We start from the raw sequence: 27,115 nt of genomic DNA on the forward strand, positions 1-27,115 counted from the left end.
GATAATTTTATTTTGGAAAATTTAAATATGTGAATAGTAATCAGTTTTTTAATAAGTGAATAAATTTAGGTTTTGAAAATGTTTTAGATCTAATAATGTTATAATAATTAACTATGTTAAAATGATTAAAATATATTTTAAAATTTATATGTTTGATTTTTTAATTAATTGAAAAGGAATATTCCTTTATCATTCAATAGTAATTATGTGTCAATATCCATAAAAATGAGGGCAATAAATTCATTGGTGTCTCGAGCTCTCCAACGACGAAACATCAGCATTTTCTTGAGAATGCTTCTCTATTAATATATAGGGAATTTTATTTAAATATTACCTTAATACGTTCATTCCACCATGCCTCGTCCCAATTGAGCATAGGGAAAATCCCATAGAATAGGTTTTAGTTTGTTTGGAAATTGAAAACAATTATTATAGTGATTATGAACAATTTTTTTCATAAACTCTTTATCACTATCATTAATAAATATTGAAATGGATCTTAAAAAAAAAGGAAAAAAAATGAGAATAATTAATTTCTAAAAATAAAATAGTGAAAAGATATATGTAAACTTGTAGAGAACTTTTAAATAGAATGGGGAAAGAACAAAATAAAATTTTTATACTTCTTTAATTTGAAAGCCTTATTTTGAGGATTATACTTCTTTAATCATATCATATTTAGAAATTAATCAAAATAAAAATAAAAAGACAAAACAAGTTAAGGAAACAAATTTTGTAGATTTTTTATTAAGGAAATTATGTCGGTTTAGGTTTATAAAATAAGGAAAAACGACCTGTATCCCCTCCAGAAACTTTCATATAGCACCACATCCACCCAGTTTTGAAACTTTGATCTATGTCCCCCTAATACATAAGTTTCAGTCCAGTATCCCCCTAATTATAAAGTTCGAAACCTCTGTCCCCATAGAATGCTAAAATGTGGTTTATCATTGGTTTACTGGTCCAGAAAAACCATTAACCGCGTGACAACAAAACTAACCCGAATTAACCCAGAAATCAATCCAAATCTACCTGATTCAACCCGTTAAACAATACCCATTAATCCTAAAATCCCCAAAACATAAAAATCCCCAATCGAAGAACCCTAGAAACACTAGAGAAGATAAAATCTCAATTGCGATGGATTCGAATGAGTTGGACCCGAATGCGATAGTCGTTCATAACGAGGCTACTACTACTGGTATTGGGTCTGTTCCGCCGATCGAAGACGATGAACCCGACGATGAAGATCCAAGGGAGCGAGACGCGTTTGACATCGAGAAAGCCGTAATGGATTTTAGAGACGAACCATCAATCGTTCATGATGAGTATCCGGTCATGCTCTGAAGACTGGATGCAACATCGCACAGTACATGTATGATAAAACCAAGATTGGATTTAGATGTGCTAGAGATGGATGTATTTAGCGAATATATTGTGCAATCACGAAGAAATGTAGTAGGTGGAGGGTGAATAAGTACATTGAAAAGCATACATGTAATCTGAATGGAGATTGTGAGATGTTGAAGGTTCATGTTATCTCTAGGTTGTTTCTAGATCAAATCAGAGAAGAAACTGGGTATTTCATTCCAATGAAGATAGAACAAACCATTAAAGCAAAATGGAAGATCATTGTATCCAGGCCTCAATGTCAAGCTGCAAGGAATAAAGCATTGAGATGGATTGAGAAAGAGTATGATGAGCAATTTGCAAGGATCCAAGATTACGCGGCTGAGATACGAGAATCAAACGAAGATTCAACTGTTGAAGTTGACACTGTGACTAACGATGCAGGAGAAGAGGTACTCAATAGGTTCTATATCTGCTTTGATGTGCTCAAGAGAACATGGAAAAATACTTGTAGGCCACTAATAGGTTTAGATGGAACCTTTATAAAAGGTAAAGTTAAAGGTCAGTTGATGGTTGCTTTAGGTAGAGATTCAGATAATGTTATCTACCCAATAGCATGGGGGGTGTGTACAAGTAGAAAACATAGTAAATTGGGTGTGGTTTGTGAGGAATATCAAGGCTAATTTGGGACTAAGAGGACCAAATGAGTCTCCTTCGAAAAAAACACCTAAACAGTTGAAAAGGATAATGCATTGTGGTATATGTGGTGAAGCTGGTCACAATTCTAGGTTTCACTCGAAGAAGAAGTCTTCTAAACAGGTTAGTATGTGTAGTTTTCTATCTACTATCCTTCATCTTCAATATTATGTGAAACTGACCTTTATTTGACTTCATCTTGTGTCTTAGACATTTGAACAAGAGAATGCTCTAGGTACTCTGATGAGGACATCAAGTCATCATCAACCAAGGAACATTCAGGAGACACATCTAACCATACAGGAGAGTTAGCTACACTTTCCCATGCTTGAGCACCCAGAGAATTAGGCGAATTTATATTTCCCTCAACTTTCCTAATTTAGCGCTAAATGCACTTACGGAGTTCACACTGCAACAGATCATTTTCTGTTCGTTTATCCACACATTTGAGACCCTCCAGCTGAAGAAGAGACACATTAGAAGCCCTTGGTTCGCATCCAAGTATAGAGGAGATCTTACTTTCCATCTTTGGCCAAGACTACATTTCTCTTTTGATCTCCAACCGGTAGGAAAATCAATGCACATGATTATCATTTATTTTCTCCTATTAGAAGACCATAATGAGCTCACCACCCATCACCAACGGCCATATTCATTGTTTCACACAAAATCTCTCATTTATGTTTCCTTTCCATACACTTTAGACCGTTTGTATTGAGCGTTATATAAGCTCTTCCATCATCATTGAATTATGCACCTTTCAATCATCTAAGAAATATACAAGTTTGTTTTGTTTTATTCAAAGAGTGTCTTTGTTTAAGCAAGTTTGTCTTTAAGTTTCATTTGAGAGATTCATTTGATTCTTGAGATTAAAGGGTTAGAATTGTTTGTGTGATTCAAACAAGTCTAGTTCTCCACCGATTGAGAGAGTCAATCAAGCCCACGGATTGAGAGATTCAATCAAAGCAACACCACCACCTTTACCGTCGTATCCATCTTCCGCCAACGCTTATTGATCAGTTCTTGATCACCGTTTGTTTATAAGATTGCGGAGTGATTCCGGATCCTATATCATACTCAAGGCACTCAAGGCACTCAAGTGGAACCGTCTCAAGGAGTTGTGATGTCTCAAGGATGATCTATCAAGGATGAAGGATTAGAAAGTGTTGGATGGGTTTGGTTTTTGTTTTCCCATCTAATTAGGGTATTTAAATCGGCTAATGTATAATTGTCTCTGTTTTAGGATGTTTAACTCGGCTTATGTATTGGTTTTAGGATGTTTAACTCGCTTATGTATTGGTTTCCCATCTGTTTTTTGTTATTTTGTTTCTTCTTATTTTGGTATCTCATTTTCTAAGGAAGGTAAATAGCAGAGCAAAGGAGAGCAAAACTGAAAACTAGGGTTCTTAATTTGTTTAAGTTCGGGATTCTTCTCAATGGGTATATATTCCGAGATGTGAATAACTCTAATCGGGTCGTGAATAACTCTAATCGGGTCGTGAATAATACTAACCAGGTCTCAATTCGGTTTACCATTTTTGGTTTTTGGTTTCGCATTGGTTTTATGTCATAAACCACGTTTTAGCATTCTATGGGGACAGAGGTTTCGAACTTTATAATTAGGGGGATACTGGACTGAAACTTATGAATTAGGGGGACATAGATCGAAGTTTGAAATTTGGGTGGATGTGGTGCTATATGAAAGTTTCTTGGGGGGATACAGGTCGTTTTTCCATAAAATAATGATTAGAGTTTAGATTTTCAATTAAACAAAATTATATGTCGGTTTGGGTTTACAAAAAAGTGGTTAGGGTTTAGTTTTTACAATTAAACAAAATTATATGTCAGTTTGGGTTTACAAAAGAGTGGTTAGAGTTTAGGGTTTAGATTTTACAATTAAATGAAATTATATGTCGGTTTGGGTTTACAAAAGAGTTGTTAAAGTTTAGGGTTTAGATTTTACAATTAAACGAAATTATATGTCGGTTTGGGTATACAAAATAGTGTTTAGGATTAAGATTTTAAATTTAAGCAAAATTATATGTCGGTTTGGGTTTATAAAATAGTGGTTAGGGTTTATATTTTACAATTAAAGAAAATTACATTTTAATTTGGATTTACAAAATGAGTGATTTGGGTTTAGATTTTCTAATTTAAAACTATAGTATAATGTTTAGAATTAATAATTTTAAAATTAATTAATATACATAATCTGATTCCTTAATCAATAATTTGTTTCCTTAAGTGAGAGGGGAAAGAAAGGTTCACCCCTAGGGGTGAACCCAAGAATTGTTAGGGGTGAACCTAAGAATTGTTCTACATATATAATAAACTAAATATTTTGTATAGTGAGCTTAGAAATAATAAGCTAAATAATGTTGGAAGCGGGACGTTTGGAACTGATTTTACTTGTGATATAGAAAATATACTAGGATTTAACCCGCGGTACACCGCGGGACAATATTTTTAATTTTAAAATTTATATTGTATTTATTTGTTATTTTATTATTATTTTATTAATTTTAAAAATATAAAATTTTACAAGTATTTGATATAAGTATTCAAAGTATAGATTTTTGTAGTGTTTTCAAGGTTTTAACCCGTGTGGTATATGTATAATCTAGTAATACATTTATCTCCTGGTACACATCTAAAAGTGTCTATCACACTTATTTAACCCGCAATACACCTCGTTATTTAACCCGTAATACACTATACCGCGGGTTAAATTTGTTACTCAAATGATGTTGTATCATTATAACGGAATAGGTCCTACAGTCACCAAACATCTATTAAAATGGATTCTCAGATTTTTATGGGATTAATCATTTACTGCATAGAGTTGTTTTAGGAACAAACGGAATGTATATATATTTTCAACCTTTGTATGGCAATAAACGTTTAAAATTAGGTTAGTTTAAATAGATCCATTAATTGAATTTCTACAAATGTTATTTTAGGAAAATTTTAAGGTTTAATAGATGTTGTGAAGATATTTATGGCAGTGAACGTATTATATTAGGTCGTTTTAAATAGTTTCATTAATTGAGTTTCTACGAAATGTTATTTTAGGAAATTGATAGGGGTTAATATTGTAAATAAAACAAAGTAATTAAGAAAAACTAAAAGGGCATAACACAAAATGTACTTCAAAAATGTTAATATAGATGCAAAGAGCTCAACATTTTTTTTTTGTTTTTTTTATAAGAAAATTCCATTTATCTCCCAAATGGGCTGGGCCGATAAATACAATTTTGATCCAGTTACAAAACAGGTTAATCATAAAAGTTGCCGGAAAAGAGAGAAAAGCTCGGATCCTGTTGAAATAGTTTAGGCGCTTTATCTAAAAATTTATTTGACCTGAAACAGAGAGTCCAGAGCATTAATTCTGGCGGATTCAAGGTCCACGGCTTTGAAGCGACATCGAGGGATCAGAAACCAAAGACGGAAGAATCCGGTTTCCGTCCATGGTCCTTTTCCGATGAGTCACCAACCCACTACAGACCTCCCAGAATGCCCAACTCTTCGACAGCCGGCTCTGCGTTATCAGATCCCGACCTAGCAATCTGACAATCTCAGATCTATCCCTTCTCTCCCAAATCTTAGCTTCTCTGATCTCCCCTGAGCATGAACTGAGAAAATTGGTCTGATGAACACAAAATCACAGCAGTTACAGCGGTAGATGGCTCTCTCCAACCCTCTGCAACCAAAACCCGCAACATCTTTCTAAGATCTAAAAAGCCTACCGTTAACCACCGAGACGAACAACGCTTGCCCACCTCTCCTTTGCCGACTTCCGCCATAGCCACAGAATCCAGATTGACGAGCGAGCTGTGAAAAACTTTGATGCTACTTTCCGGCGTCTTCAAACCAGATCTCGACTACAAAGCTCCTCTTTCGTCATATTGGAACCACAGCTACATCGACAGAAGGAGAATCTCGCCATCTCTGACAGCAAAGCAGAACATGCTCACTCCTAGATATCCCTTGAATTAATCTCGACCACTGAACATGAGGACCAACGGAATTTATATATAAGGGAAGAGGGAGAAGAACAGCCTCGTCGCCGGAACGGCGAATAGAGAGTTCAACCCCTCAAATCTACTATGGCGGCTAGGGTTTTTTTTTTTTAAGAGAGAGGTGGGAGCGTTTGCGTCTCAAAGGCCACTGAACATGAGGTGGGATTTTTCATTTAAGAGCTCAACATTTGGTGTCATCCATAATGATTAAAAAAATATCTTTAGAATTCATTTTGTCCTTTTCATTGTTATAGGGATTTTACATGATTTAGGTTCGTAAACCGAATTTTCAAATGGTTGGATTGGGTCAGGCTAGCTGTAAAAGTAGACGACTACAATCTGAACTGTTGGTGGATGAGACGTGACATTAATGACTCTTGCATGCTAGAGTAGTTTATGCGGTGTGTCAAGTATGTCCGAGATATATATGGTTTCGAAATGTTCTCCGAAGGCTAGTCATCACTATCATATTAATAATTTATCTCCCTTAGCTTTAAACAACCAAAAGTAATTCATATAATTGGTAATCTTATTACATTTGTGTTATTTACGTATCTAGTTTATAATATTGGACAATTAGTAGTTAATCAAACATAGCCTCCAACGACAAAAAAAAAAAGAATACAATGGTATCCTTCATGACATTTTTAAATTTGTTAGGTCCAGATAGTTATAGTTATGACTTATTTGGTAACTAACAAATGCAAAACTCCTGGTATTATGCGGATAAAGAGAGTTTGAATACGAAAGGTAATCTACAAAATTACAGTTGATTGGTTAGAATTGTTTATCCTTTTTGGTTCAACCTCCCTGTCTTGTTCAAGAGGAGATCTCTTCTGTTAGTTGTCTCATGTCACACGTAACCCTCTCCCCTAATCCCGAGGGATTTCTTCTTCAGACAAGTTTTCCCTATAACAAAGAATCTGAACTACTAGTAAACCTTAAGAAGGTCTTGATCCTTAAACAATCGTTATATATAAGGATCGGATATATTATTGAATTAAAACTGAAATTTACCTAATTCTGGTCAACAAACTCGTAAGACCTCAACTATACTCCAACGAACACATTCCCAATCATCTATGTCACACTCATAGCTTAATTAGCCCAAATTGCTCACAAATATCATCAATCAATTATATTAATTACGCATACATGCTATATGCTATTGACATTCTATGTAGACAAATAATTCCATTAATTTCCAATTTTCCAGTTACTTGACATATATTATATCTTTGGGATTTTGTCCTTCATCAACGATTCAACATATACACAGACACACAAAAACATCTTATATATCTCTTTTATATTATTGATACTTAAAACTCTCAAGCACAAAAGCTCCTTTTATACAATTCCAAACTCTCTCCTCATTCTTTTTGGTTAGTATTTTTTTTAAGATTTGTTTGGGTCAAACAAAGATAGTCTTTGGCTTGATTCCTTTTTTGTTTTGTTTTGCTTCTTTGTTATTCTCTTTTTTAACTCTATTACTCTAATCTGTTCCAATATTAGCTAGCTACTAAATCGTTGTCAACAAATTAGTCCGAAATTTTAAACATTGAATTCCAACTGTTGGCGGCTTAAACTTTTACTTTATGTTTAAAATATATATCCCATAATATATCAACATATGAATGCTGCATGGGTTATGGAAGTCATATACAAATACAATATGGAACGAAAACACGTACATCTAAAGTTCAGTTGTGGCTGGATTCGGAATATAAGAACTATACTAAATCGAATTTGATTGGGTTGTTAATTGTCCTACTCCTATTAGAAAAAGGAAAAAATCTACTACAATGTATTCTTAAACCGGTAAAAAAATCAGTTCACCCAACGAACCAACTTCCAAGTAGGAGTCCAAATCAAAGATTCTTTTAGGAGTATAAATGTACCCTCACGTCAGAATCTTAACATAACTCTTTCCCCTTTTCCTGTCTCTCTTTCACCTTTCTTCTCCATCGATCTTACGTACCTCCAATAAACTTCTTATTTAAATCAAGAAAAATTCCAAGAATCTTGCGTCAGACAAATGTCTCCTAGTTTAATCTATAGAAACAGAGTTCTCTGTTTTGTTTTAGTATTGTTCTGTTTCCCCCAACGTTTTGCCGCCCGAAACCTACCGGAGGAACAAGAACCATCCACCGCAAAAGCAACTCAAATAATCCACGTCAGCAACAACACGTGGCATGATTTCTCTCGTCTCGTAGACGTCCAGGTTGGTAGCCACGTCAGCGGCGTGTCCGAGCTCAAAAGGTACCTCCACCGTTTCGGTTACGTGGGTGATGGCTCAGAAACTTTCTCCGACGTGTTCGATGGTACTCTCGAATCCGCAATCTCTCTGTACCAAGAAAATCTCGGTTTACCGATAACCGGGAGACTCGACACGAGTACCGTCAGTCTCATGTCGTTACCGCGATGTGGCGTTAGCGATACGCACATGATCATCAACGACGAAGGTATCCACACAACGGCGCATTATACCTATTTTAACGGTAAACCGAAGTGGAACCGCGACACGCTAACCTACGCTATATCGAAAACACACAAACTCGATTACTTGACGTCAGAAGACGTCAAAACCGTTTTCCGGCGAGCTTTTTCGCATTGGGCAAGCGTGATTCCGGTGAGTTTCGAAGAAGTCGATGACTTCACGACGGCGGATTTGAAGATCGGGTTCTACTCCGGGGATCACGGTGACGGGCTTCCGTTTGACGGTGTTCTCGGGACGTTAGCACACGCATTCGCGCCGGAGAACGGGAGGCTTCACTTTGACGCGGGGGAGACATGGGTCGCCGACGATGACTTTAAACGATCTCCCGAGGTGGCCGTCGATTTGGAGTCTGTGGCGACTCACGAGATTGGTCACTTGCTGGGGTTAGGACATAGCTCTCAAGAGTCGGCGGTTATGTATCCGAGTCTCCGGCCGAGGACTAAAAGAGTTGACCTTACGGTTGATGACGTGGCAGGTGTACTGAAGTTATATGGCGCGAACCCAAAATTACGGTTGGATTCACTTACGCAGTCGGAAGATTCTATTCAAAACGGTTCCGTATCACTGAGATTCTTGTCGGGGAATTTTATCGGATATGTTCTGTTGGTTGTTGTTTTTATTCTGTTCCGATAGGTTTATAGGACATAAAAAATACTGTTTTTATTTTTTTAATTTATTTATTTATAACGAAATGTACATAGATAATTTAAAGGTTTTTAGGAAAAGGATATTTTTATGATGGCTTTCTCTAAGGGATTATTATTACTTTGAGTTTGTGTATATCATTATCTTAAAAATTGAAAGATAGTTATGTTTATGCACTGATATATATAGATTGGTCCCGCTCCTAATGACACTACAAGTACATAGTTGAGGTTGATCATGACCTTTATATTTGTGTTCCTACTTCGTAAGCAAAAATACTGTATTTATTTTCAATCATATAAAAAAATACATAGCTTATTTTGGAAAATATAAGCCCATTTAGATGTCGTATCATAAAAGCCCAGTCCAAGATAATGAGTTGAAACTTAAAAAAATTTCAAATGAGGGAGAAGGAAGGAAGAAAAAATAAGTTGGTTTCAGTTCGAACCAAACCTGTTTTTTTTTTATGATTATGAAATCGAACGGTTAATTTGGACAAACCAAGAAGAGATTCATATAATTGGACTCGGTTCGGTTTTTATTATAATTATTTGTTCCCAGACCTATTATTAATAAACCTCTTCATTCGATTAAACGGTGGCGGTCGTCTCTTCTGAAAAATTCCGAAAACCTCATAAACCCTAGCAATGCCGTCGAGTTTCTTCTTCGATGCTGCTAGCGACGACGAGCTCGAATTGCTACGCAATGAAGAAAATAGTAGTGGTGAAGAAGACGTAGAGGAAGACGAAGCAGAAGAGCGTATAGCTGGAGAAGACGAAGATGGAGAAGAAGAGGATGAAGATGAAGATAGCGAAGAAGACGAAGAAGAAGTTGAGAAGAGGAAACAAGATGCTGATGCTCAGTCTCCTTGGGATTTCGCATCTTATTCAAGCTCCGTTGGTGAAGAACACGCCCGCCGTCACACAACGTCTATTGATGAAAAGATCTCCAAAGCTATTCAGCATCGTCCAGTTCCCATTTCAATAGATGAAGACGAAGAAGAAGAAGAAGAAGAAGAAGATGAAGATGTCTCCGGTGCTGAAGCTGATAAACAAGTAAACCCCCTAAAATTTTGTTTTGAATTTGATTGAATCCGATTTCGAATTGTGTTTTTTTTTAAGAGAAATTGAAAGTGTGGTTTCTAACTGTGAAGGAGGAGTATATTTCGGAAGACGATGAGGCAGCTGAGTACAGACCAGAAGATGTTGTTCCCAAGCCATTCTTTTCTACAGTGGATGGAGTTTCATTTCATGCTGATACTTTCATGGAGCTTAATCTCTCTCGTCCGTTGCTTCGAGCTTGTGAAACTCTTGGTTACAAGAAACCTACTCCTATTCAGGTTCTCATTCCTGTCCGCAAGGGTGTTCTAAATTCAGTTACTGTTTAGAGTTTTTTCACCTGAATCGTTCGTTGGTGTTGCAAATGCAGGCAGCTTGTATACCTTTAGCACTTACAGGGCGTGATCTTTGTGCTAGTGCCATCACTGGATCAGGAAAGGTGTGCACTAGTTGTCGAGGCTTCTTGTGTAATTCTGTGATTGTTTCACCTTAAATTATGGAGTTTTGATAATGGTTTCAATTTACATTGTGTTTTATAATAGACTGCTGCATTCGCTTTACCTACTCTTGAGAGGTTACTGTTCCGTCCCAAGCGGGTCTTTGCTACTAGAGTTCTTATTCTCACTCCAACAAGGGAGTTGGCCGTCCAGTAAGTAGCATATTTTTGCCTCCCGCAAACAATACTAAACCTTTAAGGTTCTTTTGATTTATGTTGCTGAAAAGCTGATTTGTGTTTTTTGAAATGTGTTTCAGGATTCATAGCATGATTCAGAAGCTTGCACAGTTTACTGATATTAAATGTGGGTTGATTGTAGGAGGGCTTTCTGTAAGGGTATGGTATCTTTCTCTGAGGATGCAAATTTCTTGAAACCTTCATGTGTTTGATGTTTGATGTTTGAGAACAAACTTGTTTCCTTTCCAAGAAATGTTTCTTAAAATTGCTAATTCTATAATGTGACTTGTTTTAGGAGCAAGAGGTGGTTCTGAGGTCTATGCCAGATATTGTTGTGGCGACTCCTGGACGTATGATAGATCATTTGCGTAATTCCATGTCTGTTGATTTGGATGATCTAGCGGTCTTAATCCTTGATGAGGCAGACCGCCTTCTACAGACTGGGTTTGCCACTGAAATAACAGAGCTGGTATGCATTTATATGTGATACGATTTGCTTATAGAAAAGGATTTGATAGATTATAGAACTGGAATTACAAAAGGAACTGAGGATTTTGTTAATGGAGCTCCTCCCACTCCCCCTAAAAGACCTCACCAAATACTCGATAAAGCTCTCTAACCCTCTCCACATTGTATATATAGATAGACAAAAGAAATAAGCTAAACCAGCCCCGGTTTACTCTCACACTAAACCTTTGTTAAGTTGATACTTAAGAAAAATATGATTAAGCCATTGAACTGCTTCTATCAATACCCCTGCCTTTGAAAACAACCTTGTCCTCAAGGTTGAAATGAGCAAACTGTTTAGCCAACCCCTTCTTTGAGCTTCCCAGGACATTCAAAATATGGCATCACTTCCCGCTTCAGCAACAACTCTTCATGCCCTGTTTTCAGATTGTCCCTGGCCTCCAAATCCAAATTCAGCTCTGATCTGACTTGGAGATTTTCCTTTAGCTGCGCCAACATTACGTCTCTTGCTTGTATCAGAGTCTCACACGTCAACATGTCTTCAATTTCGTCATGACTAATATTCTCTGCAAAAGAGGACACTGAACTAGGCAACATGATTATCTGTTTGGCCGTGACATCATCCAGTTGAAACACCATTTCTATCTCCCAAGGTTTTTGCTCCAGATAACGAATTTTCCACGCCATGCCATTCTTTTCTTTTTCCCGTTCAGCCACCTTGTTTAGATAGACAACAAGAAACCCCCTCTCCATCAGCTTAACTTCTATTTTTCCACTAACAACAGCCACACTGATTTTTAGCACTATTTGAAATTCATTCGCCCTTCCACTTGCAGTAGTGTAGGCAAACCCATCCACTTGCAGTATTGTAGGTAAATGAAACTGTATGCTTCTGTTTGCTGAGACCTCCATTGCAGCAACAATTTCCAGAGAAGAATCATCACCACCCATGAAACCTGCACTAAGAACCAAGGGAACTATCTCCAGGCTAACACCCTGCCTCCCATCCAACGCTTTCAAGCCCGCACTAAATAGTTCTTCAATTCCCAGCACTGACAACTGAATCCATTTGTTAACGTCAATGCAAACTGCATGTCTTGTGGTAGCAATGGCAAACTCTTTACCGAGCGATAAGGCCCATGTTCTTTTGAAATATGTCGTTTCCATTAACCCTTTGCCTAGTGGAGTTTCTTCTTTCGTATACGTTCGCAACACCCAAGTGTTCCTGTACTTCTTTTTAAATTTGACTCTCTTCCCACTAGTCATGGAATGCTTCTTATCTACTGTCATCAATTCCCATAACAGCTTCGACTTGCGCTTATGTCGAAATTTGTGTCTCTTTCTACTAGACCAACTCATCATCTCCATAGCCGTTCTGATTCCCACTTTCAGCACGTCCAAGATCACTTGATGCATTTGTTTGTCATGCTCCTCTAAATACGCGACAACCCAGCTTATCAACCCTATTATGTCAGTCATTTCGCCAACTGTCATGTACGTCATGTCAAGGCTCTGCGATCCTCTCACTGTCTCCATTCTTTCACGTATGAACATGTTCAATCTTCGAAGCCAAATTAGCTTTGTCCAGTCCAGCTTCACAGTTTTGCACTTGACCCTATGTGGCTTGGTATAGTCTATCTTCCTCTCTACCTCAACATGTTCTCCTTTCCACGACTCTTTCTTACACCATTCCTGGACGCGTTTCTCATAATACTTGAACTTGAGTATAAAGTTCAATGTCAAGACAACCTGATTTCTAGAGAACCTCTCTTTATTCTTCTTCTCATGCTTGTTGCGTTTTTGCTTGAATTTGTGTTTCCTCCAGTTGGCGAGCTTCTTCAAAACTGTTAGATATCTCAACGACAGCTTTTCATACACCCATTGATGAACATATAGGTAGTGCGTGATACCCTTGCTCGCATACTCCATCTTCATCATGTTTTTCTTCTGTTGTGCGTGATACCCTTGCCACAACAACCTTTTGTTGAACGTTCGGTGGTGCATCTTCATCTTGACACATGTCTTCTTATTCCCCATCTCAACCGAATCTTTCAACAGACCACAGTTCCACCATTTTGCAACAATTTTCAGCATCACTCCTTCACTTTTCACACATCCCTCTGCCACTCCATGTGGGTTATAGTTATTTGAATGATTCTTCCATGGCTTCTTCTTTTTCTTTCTCGTGAGTCTATTATCTCCCCTCAACCTTTTGTTAAATACTTGGCTGGCAGATAGCAAATGATAGTTTTTTCCAGCATAGACCAATATAGTAGTGTCTGGTCTGTCATGTATGTTCTTCATCTGGATTCGAGAGGTCCCCAATTTCACTATTCCAGCTTTGTATTTAAACCCCTTAGCCTTTGTGAACTTCTTCCGAATTCTCTTCGTGGTAGTCTTTTTCCCTCTTTGAGACAATTCCTCGAACACCTGGTATACATGATTTGGCTTAGCTGCTTGTTCCCTATGGTTTCGATGTTCCTCTAACACCTGCGGCAAATAGAAGTTCATATGTTCTTCTATTCTCTTTGTCAATAGCTCCACAAAGCCTGTATCTCCTTTGAGTTTGAAACCACTTTCAGACCCATCAATCTTTGAAAACGTTTTCCATCTCTTCTTCTTTTTCTTCTTCGTGTTCACTTTTCTTTCCATAGGCATTTGATCGAACACTTGGTGGACATGTTCACTCTTCTCAATATCTGGCTCTTTTTGCACACCCATTTGTTCTTTTTGGAAGATATTATCCAACAGATCTTCTTTTTCTGCGACTCTTTGACATACCACCACTTCTGCTGCTGCAGTCTTCTCCTTCTCTTCACCACTTGGTTTTTCAAGACACTCCTCAGTCTCTAGGAGATATTTCTCTAGTTTGTCCAAACAGCTCGTCCATCTGCTCATCTTAGAGTCAAATTCATCACTCTGCGTTAGATCAGCCACAACGCTCTCTTTCCCTTTGCTGAATCGTTGAAGCAGACCGATCTTGATCTCATTCCAGCTTGTAAACGCAACATGTGACTCCTGGAACCACAATAGAGCAACACCTTCCATAAATCCATATGCAAAAGAGATCTTTGTCTCTTCTGTGAATCCATGGTCCGTGAAGTAATCTTCAACCCATGAAATCCACATCGCCGGATCTTCATCACCATAATAAACAGGAACCTCCACAGAACCATCACCATCTCCCATTGGGTCGAACTGCTCTGATACCAATTTGATACGATTTGCTTATAGAAAAGGATTTGATAGATTATAGAACTGGAATTACAAAAGGAACTGAGGATTTTGTTAATGGAGCTCCTCCCACTCCCCCTAAAAGACCTCACCAAATACTCGATAAAGCTCTCTAACCCTCTCCACATTGTATATATAGATAGACAAAAGAAATAAGCTAAACCAGCCCCGGTTTACTCTCACACTAAACCTTTGTTAAGTTGATACTTAAGAAAAATATGATTAAGCCATTGAACTGCTTCTATCAATATGTTTCATATGTTTGGTTCCTGGGACACCTCATATTGAATTGTAGTCAATTTCTTCTTTTCTTTGTTAGTTTCTAATCTGAAGAAGTGGACACTTCATAACTGACTTAACTGGAGAGATAATGTTTGACTGTTCGTTATTGGATTTATAAATGAGTCCACATCTATATGCAGGTTCGTTTATGTCCCAAGAGAAGGCAAACGATGCTCTTCTCAGCCACAATGACTGAAGAAGTTAAAGAGCTAGTCAAACTTTCCTTGAACAAACCGTTGCGTCTCTCAGCTGATCCATCAGCTAGAAGGCCACCAGGCCTGACTGAGGAGTATGTCAGCCACTACTTATCATTTTCGACCTTTTCAAGAGCCCAAATAGCTTATGATCTTGAATATACATCATGTATGCCATGAAGCTAACTTGTGATCTCTTAATTGTAGGGTGGTAAGAATACGTAGGACTCGTGAGGCAAATCAGGAAGCTGTTCTTCTGTCATTGTGCACAAGAACTTTTAAATCAAAAGTCATTATCTTTAGGTGAGACTTCACTATAAATTTGATGCCTTTCAAATCCAAGTTCCATAAAGTGCTTGCATAGTTTGGCATTTTGCATTTCACCTGAGAGATTTCTTGTACCTTCTTGCGCCAGTGGAACAAAACAAGCTGCCCATAGACTGAAAATTTTGTTCGGGTTAGCTGGCCTCAAAGCAGCTGAGCTTCATGGAAACCTAACCCAAGCACAACGTCTTGATGTAAGAAACTCGGACACGTCAGCTTTATTTGTACATGAATATTTATATTCTCTGTTTGCAAGTACTTAATGGTATCATTTTGCAGTCTCTGGAACTTTTCAGAAAGCAAGAGGTTGATTTTCTCATTGCTACTGATGTAGCCGCTCGAGTAAGTATAAGAAGCAACCAACTTATTTTCAAGATTCTCTTTTCAGTTGCTCTGCTCTTTCAGCTCTTGAACACTGTCTGGTTTGATTATTCTAGGGACTTGACATCATTGGTGTTCAAACAGTTATAAATTATGCTTGCCCGCGGGAAATAGACAGGTAAATCCGAGATATTTCCTGTATGATGATGAATTAAAAAGCTATAAGCTTTCTTCTCTTTAACTGATGTGAGGACAATACGCTTTGATTTTGCAGTTATGTTCACAGAGTTGGTAGAACAGCTAGGGCTGGAAGGGAAGGTTATGCTGTAACGTTTGTGACTGATAGTGACCGATCCCTTTTGAAAGTCATTGTAAGTGAATTTTCAGACATACATGGATCTTGCGTTTACCCAATTCATTGTTGCTCTAGTTTGGACATTTGAATCAATTTTGTTTTTTTTTGGTTACAAGGCTAAAAAGGTGGGATCAAAGTTGAAGAGCCGAGTCATCCCAGAGCAGTCAATCGTCAAGTGGTCTCAGATAATCGATGAAATGGAAGATCAGTATTCCGCTGTTATTTCAGCAGAAAGGTTCCATTAACACACTCATCAAAGAATTACTGTATCCCAGGAGAATTGATTGATCTGTATACTAAAGGCTTGGAGGTTTCATCAATTTCAGGGATGAGCGAGCTCTAAGGAAAGCTGAAATGGAATTTGCAAAGGTAGGCAGCTTTTGGTTCTTGAATTTGTTTAATTGTCTTGGGATCAACATCAAATTCTTGATTATGTGTTTCGTTATGCAGGCGGAGAACATGCTAGAGCACAGAGATGAAATATATTCACGCCCGAAGAGGACTTGGTTCATGACAGAGAAGGAGAAGAAGCTCGTGGCACAGGCTGAAAAGGTGTTCTTTTTATTTCCTGAGGTTGTTGTTGTTTTCGAGAGAGAATACACTTGTCTGAATCATTGTGGATACTTTCTCTGAACAGGATTCTGCAGGAAACCCTTCTGGAAGCGAACTAGTTAGTGCTAATATAGCAGAGGACCTCAAGATGAAGGAGAAGAGAAAACGTGAACGCGAGGTCCGTTTATCAAGAAGCTCTTTTCACTTCTCAATTGCATTATCGGTCATGTTTAGTGTTGATTTCTTCTTTCTAGAGAACTTACAATTCTCTTGATCATGCAAGTACAGAAGAATCTCCCAAGGAAAAAACGTAGAAAGCTAGAAGCTGCCAGAGAGATGCTAGAAGATGACGAAGGAGAAGAAGAAGACGAAGAAGAAGAAGGAGACGAAAAGCGAGGAAGATCAAGAGTAAGTATTTCAGTGATACACATCACTCCCTCTTTTGCAGAGATGATGAAAACATTGTATTGAATTTTAAATGTGTTTTGTTCTCAGGGGAAAGACAAGAAGAAGCAAGAGACAGAGAAGAAGGGATTGACACTAGTGGATATTGGTTACCGGCGAGCAAAAGCGGTGAAAGCAAAACAGAGAGCAATTGATTCCGGTAAGATGGATAGACCAACGCCGAACAAGAAACAAGTACGGAGTAAACCAAAAAGCCAGCCTCGAGATGAAGAGATGAAAGATCTGTTCAAGAGTGATATGAGCGAGAAGAAACAGGGAAGAGGCGGCGGCGCAGGTGGAGCAAAACATCGGACGCAGTCAAAGAACTCGTTCAAGAGCAAAGCTCGGTAAGAAACATTTCATTATAATCATAACATTTTACATGTAAATATTGTAATTTGTGGGGTTTAACTCGAGGTATTTTCTTTTGTCGTGCAGATATAAGCGTAGGTAAAACGAAATAGCATTTTTGAGAAGATATTGAAGGACAAGAACCCACGAGAAAAAGAGACATTTCTTAGCGAAGGGTTTAAACAATTTTATTATTGTTGTAATATCAAAATTTAGAACAAAGCAGGAGAAGATGTTCGAGATTTTGTTTTGTTTTTTTTTGTTTTGTTTTCCAATGGTTTTTCATAATCTTTCATAAAAAAAAGCTTACGTTGAATACCGTTTTAAGGAGGCAAGAAGGTCACGTGAGTTGGTGGCGGGTGGTAGACGCGTGAGAGGAATTTGTATGTTTCAGAACTTGAGATTGCAACCGTTGTCTGTCAGTACGTGGCACAGCTCATTAGGAATAGGAGCTATGAGCTAACAATGAATGTCTCTGCATTTTTTATGCCTTTTTCTAAATGTTCGATAGTTTTGATAAATTATATTCCAAGCAACAAAAAGGCTCGGTATCTATCTCGATATTTGCAAGGCGCAGTCCAATAAGAGACTCTCGCCTTTATATAGATAGACGCATAGTGCTTTTCGTTCCATGCAACCCTAAATCCCTCTCGATAGCTCTCCGTCGAAAGCATGTCTGGTATTATTTTCCCGGAGCTCGACAGTAAAACTATGGGTAAAGATTTTGTATCTCTCTATGATGATCTGGATTTGATTAACTTCATCTTCATCTGATCAATCTCTCATTGTTAAATCACGATCTCTGATTATTATTTTTTGGCTCTCTGATCCGTTTTGTCTCAAACCTCTCGCAGATGAGGATGCACTAATCATATGGGTCCTTGAGGATTGCTCAAACATCCCCAAAATTCCCTATTTTTATGAGGTTTACAGGAAACTCGAGACAGCTCTTAAAATTGATGGGTTTGACGGTGAGGTCACACATCGTGTTACCATTGTTGACCCAAATCTTTCGATGCTTTGCAAAAAGAATATAATGAAAAATACTCTATCTGTATAGAATTTGATAAATCCCAAGGTAGTCGATTTCTTCTTTACTTATTGAAACCCACCCTCTTTTCTTTTATATTATAGCTAGTATAAATCTAATAATGTCGTGTTGTTGGTTGGTATACTATACTATTACAGGGGATAAAGATGCAAAAATTAAATGTATGTTAACCAGCATTCTTGTTTGGTCCATTATAAGGAACGCTTCTCATTGCGAGTTAGCAAATGTGGTGCTAATCTCTAGTAACGAAAACTTTGGACAAGGCACCAAGTTCCCTTCTGTTCGTGACTCTTTGTCCAAGATAGGTTTCAGTGTTGCCGTCGTCAATCCTGATACTTTGCTCAAAAATATAGTGCTCCAAACTAGTGACGACGATCAAACCTGTGGTAGCTGTTCTACTTGAATTGAGAATGCTTCTATGATCAAAGACAAATTTGTAAATTATCTTATATATGACATCAATTTTACTATATGGGAGGTTTCTCGTTAATTTGCTAATCTATGTTTCTCGAAGAAAGACGTTTATTTTGATGTCATTGCTAGTAGACATTTATTCTCCTTTTAGACAAACACGTACCAACTCAAACAAAAACGTCATGTGTATATTAATTTAGGATCATGTTTTTGATATGGCTTCTTCTTCTTTCTCTCTCTCATCTTGTTCATTCTTCAATACGATTATATCCTCTCGCTTCTTATCAAATAGGCTCGTCAAAAACAAAGCTGATTCTTGTACAGGAGGTGGACATTTCGACTGAGGAGGTAGCCAATCCAAGCTAGTATCGGATAAAGCAACACCAAAACCTAACATGTATAACAATTGAAATCTACATCTGTGTTTTAAATGGCGAGAGGCGAGGTGAGGCTACGAAGGTGTGGCTCTCGCCTGAAGTCTAGGCGCCAATCGCCCATCGCCTTTGCTGCATGAAGCGAGCCTACACAAAAAACGTAAAGGTTAGTCACTGAATTAGCTCACTTATTCCTGCAAATGCATCTTTATACTGCTTATCAATGATTGCAAATACGTCTTTATACTGAAAAAACAAAGAAACAACCAATCCAACATCATACTCAACATCTTCCACATCCACTTGAGTGTCCTCATCTCCTCCTGTAAAGTCTTCTTCAATTTCATTCTCATCATCTTCATCTATCAAAGTCAGTGGAGTTGTAGAAGACCTTTGAGATGATCTTGGAGGAGGATTGGAGCTTGAGGCTATAATCTTCCCTTTCTTAGCTCTATTTGCCGATTGTGATGATGTTTTTTTAGCTCTAGTAAGATAGTTAGGCTCATTAGCTCCAGATGCTTTGCTTACCACATCCCATGTTAAATCATCATCTTCAAACACTAGATCATACTCAACAGTAGACTCTTCATCCATTCTTCCAACCAGCCACTCATTACAATCATCAATATCTTCTAAGATGATTGGATCAATGGTGTCTTTCAGCTTGTAACGGCGTTGTAAAGTGCGATTGTACTTAACAAACACCAGATCATTCAACCGTTCTAGAGCCAATCGATTCCTTTTCTTGGTATGGAGATGTTGAAACACACTCCAGTTTCTCTCACAACCAGTTGCACTACAAGTGAGACTAAGAACCTTAATAGCAAAGTCTCTAAGTGTTGGTGTAGATCCTCCATAAGAAGACCACCACTCAGTTGGTGCTTTTAACTTCCTTTGTCTTTTCGCCATGGAAAACCCAAAGAGCCCTTCAGCATTTTTAAACACCGTCAACTCTGTGTCTATCTTATCTTGAGATGCAAGTTCAAGAACCAACCTTTCAAGAACATCGTAGAGACCTTTCACAACCTCTTCACAGTTGACCCCAGACTCTAGATTATACTGAAATTCTGGATTCAGAAAGTAGCCAGCAGCATGCAAAGGATGATGGAGTTGACAATCCCATCACTTATCAATGATTGCAAATGCATCTTTATACTGTTCTTCCTTCTCATTGAAGGTCTTAGCAATGACCTCTTTAGCCCTATCCATGGCTTCATAAATGTACCCCATAGCTGGTTTTTTCTCTCCATCAACCAACCTAAGAACCTTAAGTAGAGGACCTGTCAACTTCAGTGCATACAACACGCTGTGCCAAAATCTGTCACTCATGATGAACTTTTTCACATTCATTGCTCCTAAATCCTTTGGCCACTTTGAATCATTCCATTCTTCAGAAGTTACAAAACTCCTCAAGTTTTTCCTTTGCTTGTGATACTGCGCAAGTGTGATGAATGATGTAGCAAACCGAGTAACTGTTGGTCTATGTAGATTTGCTTGGTTTGTGAATTTGCTCATCATATTCACAAGAGAAGTGTGACTATAGATGTAGTCGTTCATGTAGATGCAGTTCTTGATTGCAGATTTTACCATAAGAAGTTTTCCTACATCCTCCAACACGAGATCTATGCAGTGGGCTGCACAAGGAAGCCAATACAGATGTGGTCGATTCGCCATTAGCAATTGGACTACAATAGTAATAATAGGCAGACTTGTTAGTATCAATTTGGAAAAAATCAGAAAAAAACAGAACCTTATAAAGTAACAAACTCACCAGCTTTTACATAGTTTGATGCCTTGTCCGTTATCACTTGGACAACATTAGATTCCACAACTTCTTCCACCATACGATCAAGCTTATTAAACAGCAAATTAACATCTTTCACTACTGTTGAAACATCAACTGATTTGATGAAAATTGATCACTTTGGAGAGTTAACAAGAAAGTTAATAATGTCTTTTTGGACAACAGAATCACGCCATCCATCAGACATAATCGAACAGCCTTTAGTTGCCCATTCTGTCTTGTGCTCCACCATCAGATTTTCTGTTTCTTTTACTTCCTTCTTCAAGAAAGGAACCCGTAGCTCATACATTGTTGGTGGTTTAAAGCCAGACCCATATTGACCAACTAATTCAAGTGCTTCTCTAAAACTATCAAAAGTAACTGCATTAAACGGAAGCCCTGCATCATAAAACCACCTTGCAATAGCAGCACATGCCTTGTCCCTCAGTTCCTTATCAGATTTTCCAAAAACCTCTTTTCTATCCTTTCTTCCTTTCAAGATATCATGAGGAGTTGGAAGAACATACCTATCCATTGGACCCTTATGTTTCTTGGAAGGTGGCTGACTAGACTGACCTTCATCCTCATCTTCATCTACCACATCATATATATTGGCCTGTGATGGCATCATTTGAGTAGTGGCTTTAACTTTAGCCTTGTTAAACATAAAAGTTTTCACTTCTTCCCTTACACTATCTTGAACTAGTTTGCAGGCAGTAACATTCTTAAAACCACCAACGATATGATGTTTTGCACGTTGAACTCCACCATTTGTGATTTTGATACAAAAGATACACATAAAACTACCATGTTTACCCGAAACTGGAGTCGCATATTTCCATGCTGGATCTATTGGCTTAGTAGAATCAGACATGATGAGGAGTTTGAAGAAAGAAGAGTAAAAAGAAAGAGTAGGGAGAATGGAGAAATAGCTAATCTAGAAAAAGGCTGAATACGTGAAAAGAGGCTGAATACGTGAAAAGTGGTTTATATGGAGTTTATATGCACGACTTCTAATAGGTTTTTTAATTTTTAGAAATCAAATCATCTATGCATATATTTCGGAACAATATGAGGCAAATAAATATAAAACTTTAACAATTCTTACCTTTTTTTGCAGAAGGCGTCAAAGCTTTTGAGAGAGATACACCAGCGCCTTTGTCTTGAGCGAGCGACTTTAATTGTTAGCCTCGCTCCACCTTCTAGAGGCGATGAACGAGTAGCCTCACCTCGCCTAGAGCCTAGGCAAGCCTAGGTGTCGCTTTTTTAAACATAGATCTACATAGCGCTTTTTCTTCCAAGTTTTTTGAGAGTACAATCATATTTGTTGGTGCAGTATATTCCAGTGTCCACGCAAAAGCATCCACTAACAGCGGCAATGAAAAAGCATCCAGTGTAAGTAAAAAAAAAAAGATAATAATAATCGTGAAAGAGTAAGGGAATCATATATATTAACCTTTGGGGATGGTATTGATTGTGAATCCGGCATCTCGTAGCGATTCCCATTCATCCAAAAACGTATAATTCTTCTTCTTATCAATGTAAACATTGATTGAAACTTCCCCCACTAAAATTCGCAACCGCGAGTGCTGATCTGATTTTCTCCCCCATCTAACAAATATCGTGATTAGAAAGAATTGGGTAATCCTCCACGTTCCAAAAGACATGTCTTGGCATCCAAAGGCGGATCCACGTAAAAGAGAACGGGGTCAATTGACTCCTCATTTATTTGAAAAAAAAAAAATTTAGTAATACATATATATTTGTTACTTTTAATACGATTGCACTTGCACCTTATTCAACCCACATAAAAAACCCAAAAACGAAAAATACATATTTGGTGGACTTTATCATTAGTGGCCCACTAAATATTCTACTTAGCAAAACAATTAAACAGTTCTAACTAAATAACACAAAATTCTAACCTAAATAATTACGTGAAAAGATTTTTTCTTCTTTTGCCTTCAACTTCTCTTCCTCATCGTGGTCATCAACTCTTCATCTTAATTCAACTAAGTAAGTCAAACTTTCAGATCAAGCTTTTGTTTCTTTGATATTGTTCTAAAAATATATTTCATATAATTACATATTAAATTATTAACAAAATTGTGTTTGATAGCTTATTAGCTTGAGTAGTTTTGATTTACAGTTTTAACTTATTAGAAATTTATTCTTTGCAAAATTGTTTTGATTTCAGGAAGATGCAGGAAACAATGAGAAAGTTTTTGAAAAGGAAAGATCCATCTCCATCTTGCAGTAATCTAGATGATCTGCTATGGGATCCTGCTGACCGAAAAAGAATAGAAGACTATCATCCAAATCAAAGAGATAAGGTAATTCGCAAATATTTGGTTAGAGGTCCTTGCCAACCCCGAAGTCATAATTTTGAACAAAAAGACATAGGAGGTGTAATGAGGCGTTTTAACGTTGCTTGGTGTGATATGTTTCAAAACTAGTTAGAGTATAGTGTGAAGAAAGAAGCAGTTTTTTTTCTGTGTTGTTATTTGTTCAGAGATAATGCTGGTAAGGGTGGAAAAAATGAAGCATGGAGCACTGTTGGTTTTACTTACTGGAATAAGTTTTATAGAGTTTCAGAACATGTTGTATGTGGTTTTCATAAAAAAGCAGTAATGAAGTGTGAAAACTTGATGAACCAAGGTCAATCTATCAAACATGCTTTTCGAAAGCAAGCTGATATTACGAAGAATGAGTATCGAGTTCGGTTGAATGCTTCAATTGATGTTTCTAGATACTTGTTGCGACAAGGGCTACCTTTTCGTGGTCATGATGAGTCAGAAAAGTCTGTTAACAGAGGAAACTTTGTGGAGCTCTTAAAATTCACTGCTGAACAAAACGAAGATGTGAGTAATCAAATGATGTGTCCAACGATTCAGAAAGATATAGTGAACTGTTTTGCAGAAGAGGTAGTTAAATCTGTTATTGAAGAAATGGGTCATGATGTTTTTGGCTTATTGGTAGATGAATCAGCGGATGTTTCAGATAAAGAACAAATGGCAGTGGTGTTTCGTTTTGTTGATAAAAGAGGGATGGTCAAAGAAAGATTCATGAGTATTACGCATGTGAGTGATACAACTTCATCATCTTTGAAAGCTGCAATTGATTCTTTGTTTGCAAAATATGGATTGAGCATAAAAAAGGTGAGAGGACAAGGTTACGATGGGGCTAGCAATATGAGAGGTGAGTTCAACGGGCTAAGGGCATTAATTTCTAAGGAAACCCCATCAGCTTACTATGTTCATTGTTTCGCTCACCAACTTCAATTAGTTGTTGTGGGAGTAGCAAAGAAACATTTTGATGTTGGAGATTTTTTTGATATGATTTCTTTGTTGGTGAATGTGGTGGGAGCTTCATGCAAAAGGAAAGATATGATCCGAGAGAGTTATAGGAAAAAAATTGAAGAAGGAATCAATAATGGTGAAATCAATATTGGAACAGGGTTGAATCAAGAGGTGTCTCTTAATAGACCAGGGAATACCCGCTGGAATTCGCATTATAATACTCTATTGCGTTTGATTGAGCTATTCTCATGTATTGTCGAAGTGCTTGAATACATTGAGATTGAAGGTGTAGAAGATTTGAAAAGACGTCAAGCATTTGGTCTCCTCAAGTACTTTCAGAGCTTTGATTTTGTATTCTACTTGCAAATGATGATATATCTTTTAGGACTCACGGAGAACTTGTCCATGATGCTACAAAGAAGAGATCAAGATATTTTAAATGCTATGGATTTGGTAAACTCAACTAAAAGACAACTTCAGAAGTTTAGAGATGATGGTTGGAATTCTCTCATGAATAGAGTTTCTTCTTTTTGTGAGGAACATGATATTGAAAAGGTTGACATGGAGAAAGATTTTATCGACTTTAGAAGACCAAGGAAAAAACAGGAGTTTCAAATATGCATCACTAAATGGTCAATTGCCTATTTTCTGTTTTGGATTTGCAGATTCAGGAGTTCAACGATCGTTTTAATGAGGTGAACACTGAATTGTTTATTTGTGCTTCTTCTTTATCTCCCATTGATTTGTTCTCTGAGTTTGACCACTCAAAGTTGATGAGGTTATCTAAGTTCTATCCAGACGATTTTACTCATGAGGAGTACAAATCTCTTGACCAAGAATTAGATATCTACATTGATAATATTCAAAATGATGAAAGATTTACTCCTTTGAAGTCTCTTGGAGAATTTGCTCGTATGTTGGTAGAAACTCGAAAAAATATGTCACATCCTTTGGTCTACGGGCTGTTGAAGTTGGTTTTGATTTTGTCGGTTGCTACTGCAACTGTTGATAGATGTTTTTCAGCGATGAAGATTGTGAAGACTCATCGACGCAATAGGATTAAAGATCAATTTTTGAATGATTGTTTAGTTTGTTTCATCGAAAAAGATATATTTTTATTTATTGCAAATGAAACTGTGATAAAAAGATTTCAAGATATGAAAGCTCGTAGAGTGGTTTTGTAAAATATTTTTATATTTATATTTAAAAAAAAAACTTAGTTATGTTTTGATTCTAGTAAAAATAATTCCTAGATCCGCCGTTGTTGGCATCTACGGAAAGAGAACGAATACGTAATTACTATACGAAGACAGATGGACGATTAGATATACACTATATATACATAGTTAACCATGATACATAGATCATATTCAGATGAAAGCTAATCCAAATCATAGACAAAACAATTTCGATCAAGAGAAACAAGATAGATATAGATATATAAAATAATATTAGAGAGATGTTACGTACGTACCATTGTATGAATCGCAGGTAAGTCCATATATAATATATTTAGGTAACCGCGGATTAGACATAGTTTGGTCGGAGGACGGCGGATCTGACATATCTTCGTCGGGCAACTGCGTATCTGACATAGCTTCGTCGCCGACAACTATTCCTCCTCTGCGTCTAATCTTATATAAAGGCCAGAGAGTCTCTTATTGGGCTGGGCCCGGTAGTTATCACACATCTAGGTTTCTCTAACTATTATGATTTCTTTTTGCCTCGATTTCGCCGTTTCCAGGAGTTGAGTTTGGGTTCTAGTCGTCTTTTGGACCTCGTAGCAGGTAGTTCTTTTTTTGCTGGTAAGGATCCTTTAGTTCTCTTTATTTGTGAGGTAGTCTTAATTGTTAAAAGGAGAAGTCGCTGTTCTGTGTCGTGGGTTATGAGTTTGAGTTAGAGTTTTAATTTCCTCTTCACTGTGCTTTCGTAGCTTTCTTTATTTTGGTATTGTTGTCCATGTACCTTTGGGGTGATTTTGTTTGTTTCCCATCCGTTTGGGCTTTACGTCCGCGGATAGATCTTGTCACCCGGCTGCTTAATTAGTTTTCGCGGATATCTTGGCTTACCTACTGGAATCATGGATTTGATCGTCGGATATTTGCTTACTCTCTCCCGAGTAGGTCCCGTATCTGACGGAGTTTAACGCATCTGTCTTTTTTTTAACTCTCTTTTTCTTTCTCCTTTCTTTTTAGTTTATCTTTCTTTTCATTTTCTGCATATGCTTTAAAATATCACTTTATCACGTAATCTACTTGCATAAATTTGTGTGATGGCGATTTATTATCATTCGACCTTTTTTTTTTTATGATTTTACTGACAAAATAAAATGGTTTAGTCTTTTTTCTCTTTCACTTTTTTTTTCTTTTTTTTTTACCGATTATTCTATAGTCGTCTATTATGTTTAGAAAACATCGGACGAAATCAAAGAATAACTCGTTCAAGAGCAAAGCTCTGTAAGAAACATTTCATCATAATATAACATTTACATGTAAATTTTGTAATTTGTTGGGTTTTATTTTCGACCGAAAAAATTCTTCTTTTTCCTTTGTCGTGCATATATAAACGTAGTTAAAACGAAAAAGTTTTTTGAGAAGATATTGATGGACAAACAAACTCACGTGAAAAGGACATTTCTTAGCGAAGGGTTTAGACAATTTTATTATTGTTGTTGTGATATCAGAACTTAGAACAATACAGGCGAAGATGTTCGATATATATTTTTTTG

At 37.2% G+C, this 27,115-nt stretch overlaps 4 protein-coding genes and 1 pseudogene across 12 annotated transcripts; 3 read left to right on the forward strand and 2 right to left on the reverse strand.

Annotated features, from left to right (window-relative positions):
• The first annotated feature begins 7,797 nt into the window (after positions 1-7,797).
• Positions 7,798-9,392, forward strand: LOC104718698 (metalloendoproteinase 1-MMP). The gene has a single exon (XM_010436488.3). The coding sequence runs from the start codon at positions 8,104-8,106 to the stop codon at positions 9,196-9,198; it is 1,095 nt and encodes a 364-aa protein (XP_010434790.1). The 5' UTR covers positions 7,798-8,103; the 3' UTR covers positions 9,199-9,392.
• A 351-nt stretch (positions 9,393-9,743) lies between these two features.
• LOC104718699 (DEAD-box ATP-dependent RNA helicase 28-like) lies at positions 9,744-17,987 on the forward strand. Its single transcript, XM_087469377.1, has 19 exons — positions 9,744-10,265; positions 10,364-10,549; positions 10,639-10,707; positions 10,811-10,917; positions 11,022-11,100; positions 11,237-11,410; positions 15,066-15,214; positions 15,327-15,422; positions 15,535-15,637; positions 15,723-15,785; positions 15,881-15,942; positions 16,039-16,135; positions 16,236-16,354; positions 16,446-16,488; positions 16,570-16,671; positions 16,757-16,849; positions 16,960-17,079; positions 17,167-17,462; positions 17,554-17,987. Exons 1-19 carry the CDS (start codon positions 9,858-9,860, stop codon positions 17,567-17,569), a joined length of 2,382 nt encoding a protein of 793 aa, XP_087325503.1. The 5' UTR covers positions 9,744-9,857; the 3' UTR covers positions 17,570-17,987.
• On the reverse strand, positions 11,439-14,761 carry LOC147936007 (uncharacterized). The gene has a single exon (XM_087469376.1). The coding sequence runs from the start codon at positions 14,596-14,598 to the stop codon at positions 11,746-11,748; it is 2,853 nt and encodes a 950-aa protein (XP_087325502.1). The 5' UTR covers positions 14,599-14,761; the 3' UTR covers positions 11,439-11,745.
• Positions 17,988-18,528: 541 nt separating the features above from the next.
• On the reverse strand, positions 18,529-26,226 carry LOC104718702 (uncharacterized). Of its 8 annotated transcripts, none has more exons than XM_087469379.1 (5): positions 25,862-26,204; positions 22,545-22,699; positions 22,197-22,454; positions 21,077-21,704; positions 19,022-20,990 (listed from the first exon to the last, which is right to left on the reverse strand). In XM_087469379.1, exon 5 carries the CDS (start codon positions 20,212-20,214, stop codon positions 19,477-19,479), a length of 738 nt encoding a protein of 245 aa, XP_087325505.1. In that variant the 5' UTR covers positions 20,215-20,990; positions 21,077-21,704; positions 22,197-22,454; positions 22,545-22,699; positions 25,862-26,204; the 3' UTR covers positions 19,022-19,476. The 8 variants fall into 8 exon arrangements, 2 of the variants coding, with proteins under 2 accessions (XP_087325505.1, XP_087325504.1); XM_087469378.1 differs by having other exon boundaries at positions 22,545-22,757; positions 25,862-26,001; XR_015568602.1 differs by lacking the exons at positions 19,022-20,990; positions 21,077-21,704 and adding an exon at positions 18,529-18,907 and having other exon boundaries at positions 22,545-22,757; positions 25,862-26,188.
• LOC104718700 (uncharacterized) lies at positions 23,546-25,571 on the forward strand (annotated as a pseudogene). Its single transcript, XR_015568597.1, has one exon. The product of XR_015568597.1 is annotated as an uncharacterized LOC104718700 (transcript).
• Positions 26,227-27,115: the final 889 nt, after the last annotated feature.

The sequence above is a fragment of the Camelina sativa genome, chromosome 10 (genome assembly GCF_030686135.1).
Source record: "Camelina sativa cultivar CO46 ecotype springtype chromosome 10, ASM3068613v1".
Classification (NCBI taxonomy): domain Eukaryota; kingdom Viridiplantae; phylum Streptophyta; class Magnoliopsida; order Brassicales; family Brassicaceae; genus Camelina; species Camelina sativa.

Coding starts and splice junctions, on each gene's coding strand:
- LOC104718698 (XM_010436488.3), top strand. CDS start 8,104: ATGTCTCCTAGTTTAATCTATAGAAACAGAGTTCTCTGTTTTGTTTTA.
- LOC104718699 (XM_087469377.1), top strand. CDS start 9,858: ATGCCGTCGAGTTTCTTCTTCGATGCTGCTAGCGACGACGAGCTCGAA. Junction 16,672..16,756: donor TCGTGGCACAGGCTGAAAAG/GTGTTCTTTTTA, acceptor TTCTCTGAACAG/GATTCTGCAGGAAACCCTTC. Junction 17,080..17,166: donor AAAAGCGAGGAAGATCAAGA/GTAAGTATTTCA, acceptor TTTTGTTCTCAG/GGGAAAGACAAGAAGAAGCA.
- LOC147936007 (XM_087469376.1), bottom strand. CDS start 14,598: ATGGGAGATGGTGATGGTTCTGTGGAGGTTCCTGTTTATTATGGTGAT.
- LOC104718702 (XM_087469379.1), bottom strand. CDS start 20,214: ATGGCGAAAAGACAAAGGAAGTTAAAAGCACCAACTGAGTGGTGGTCT.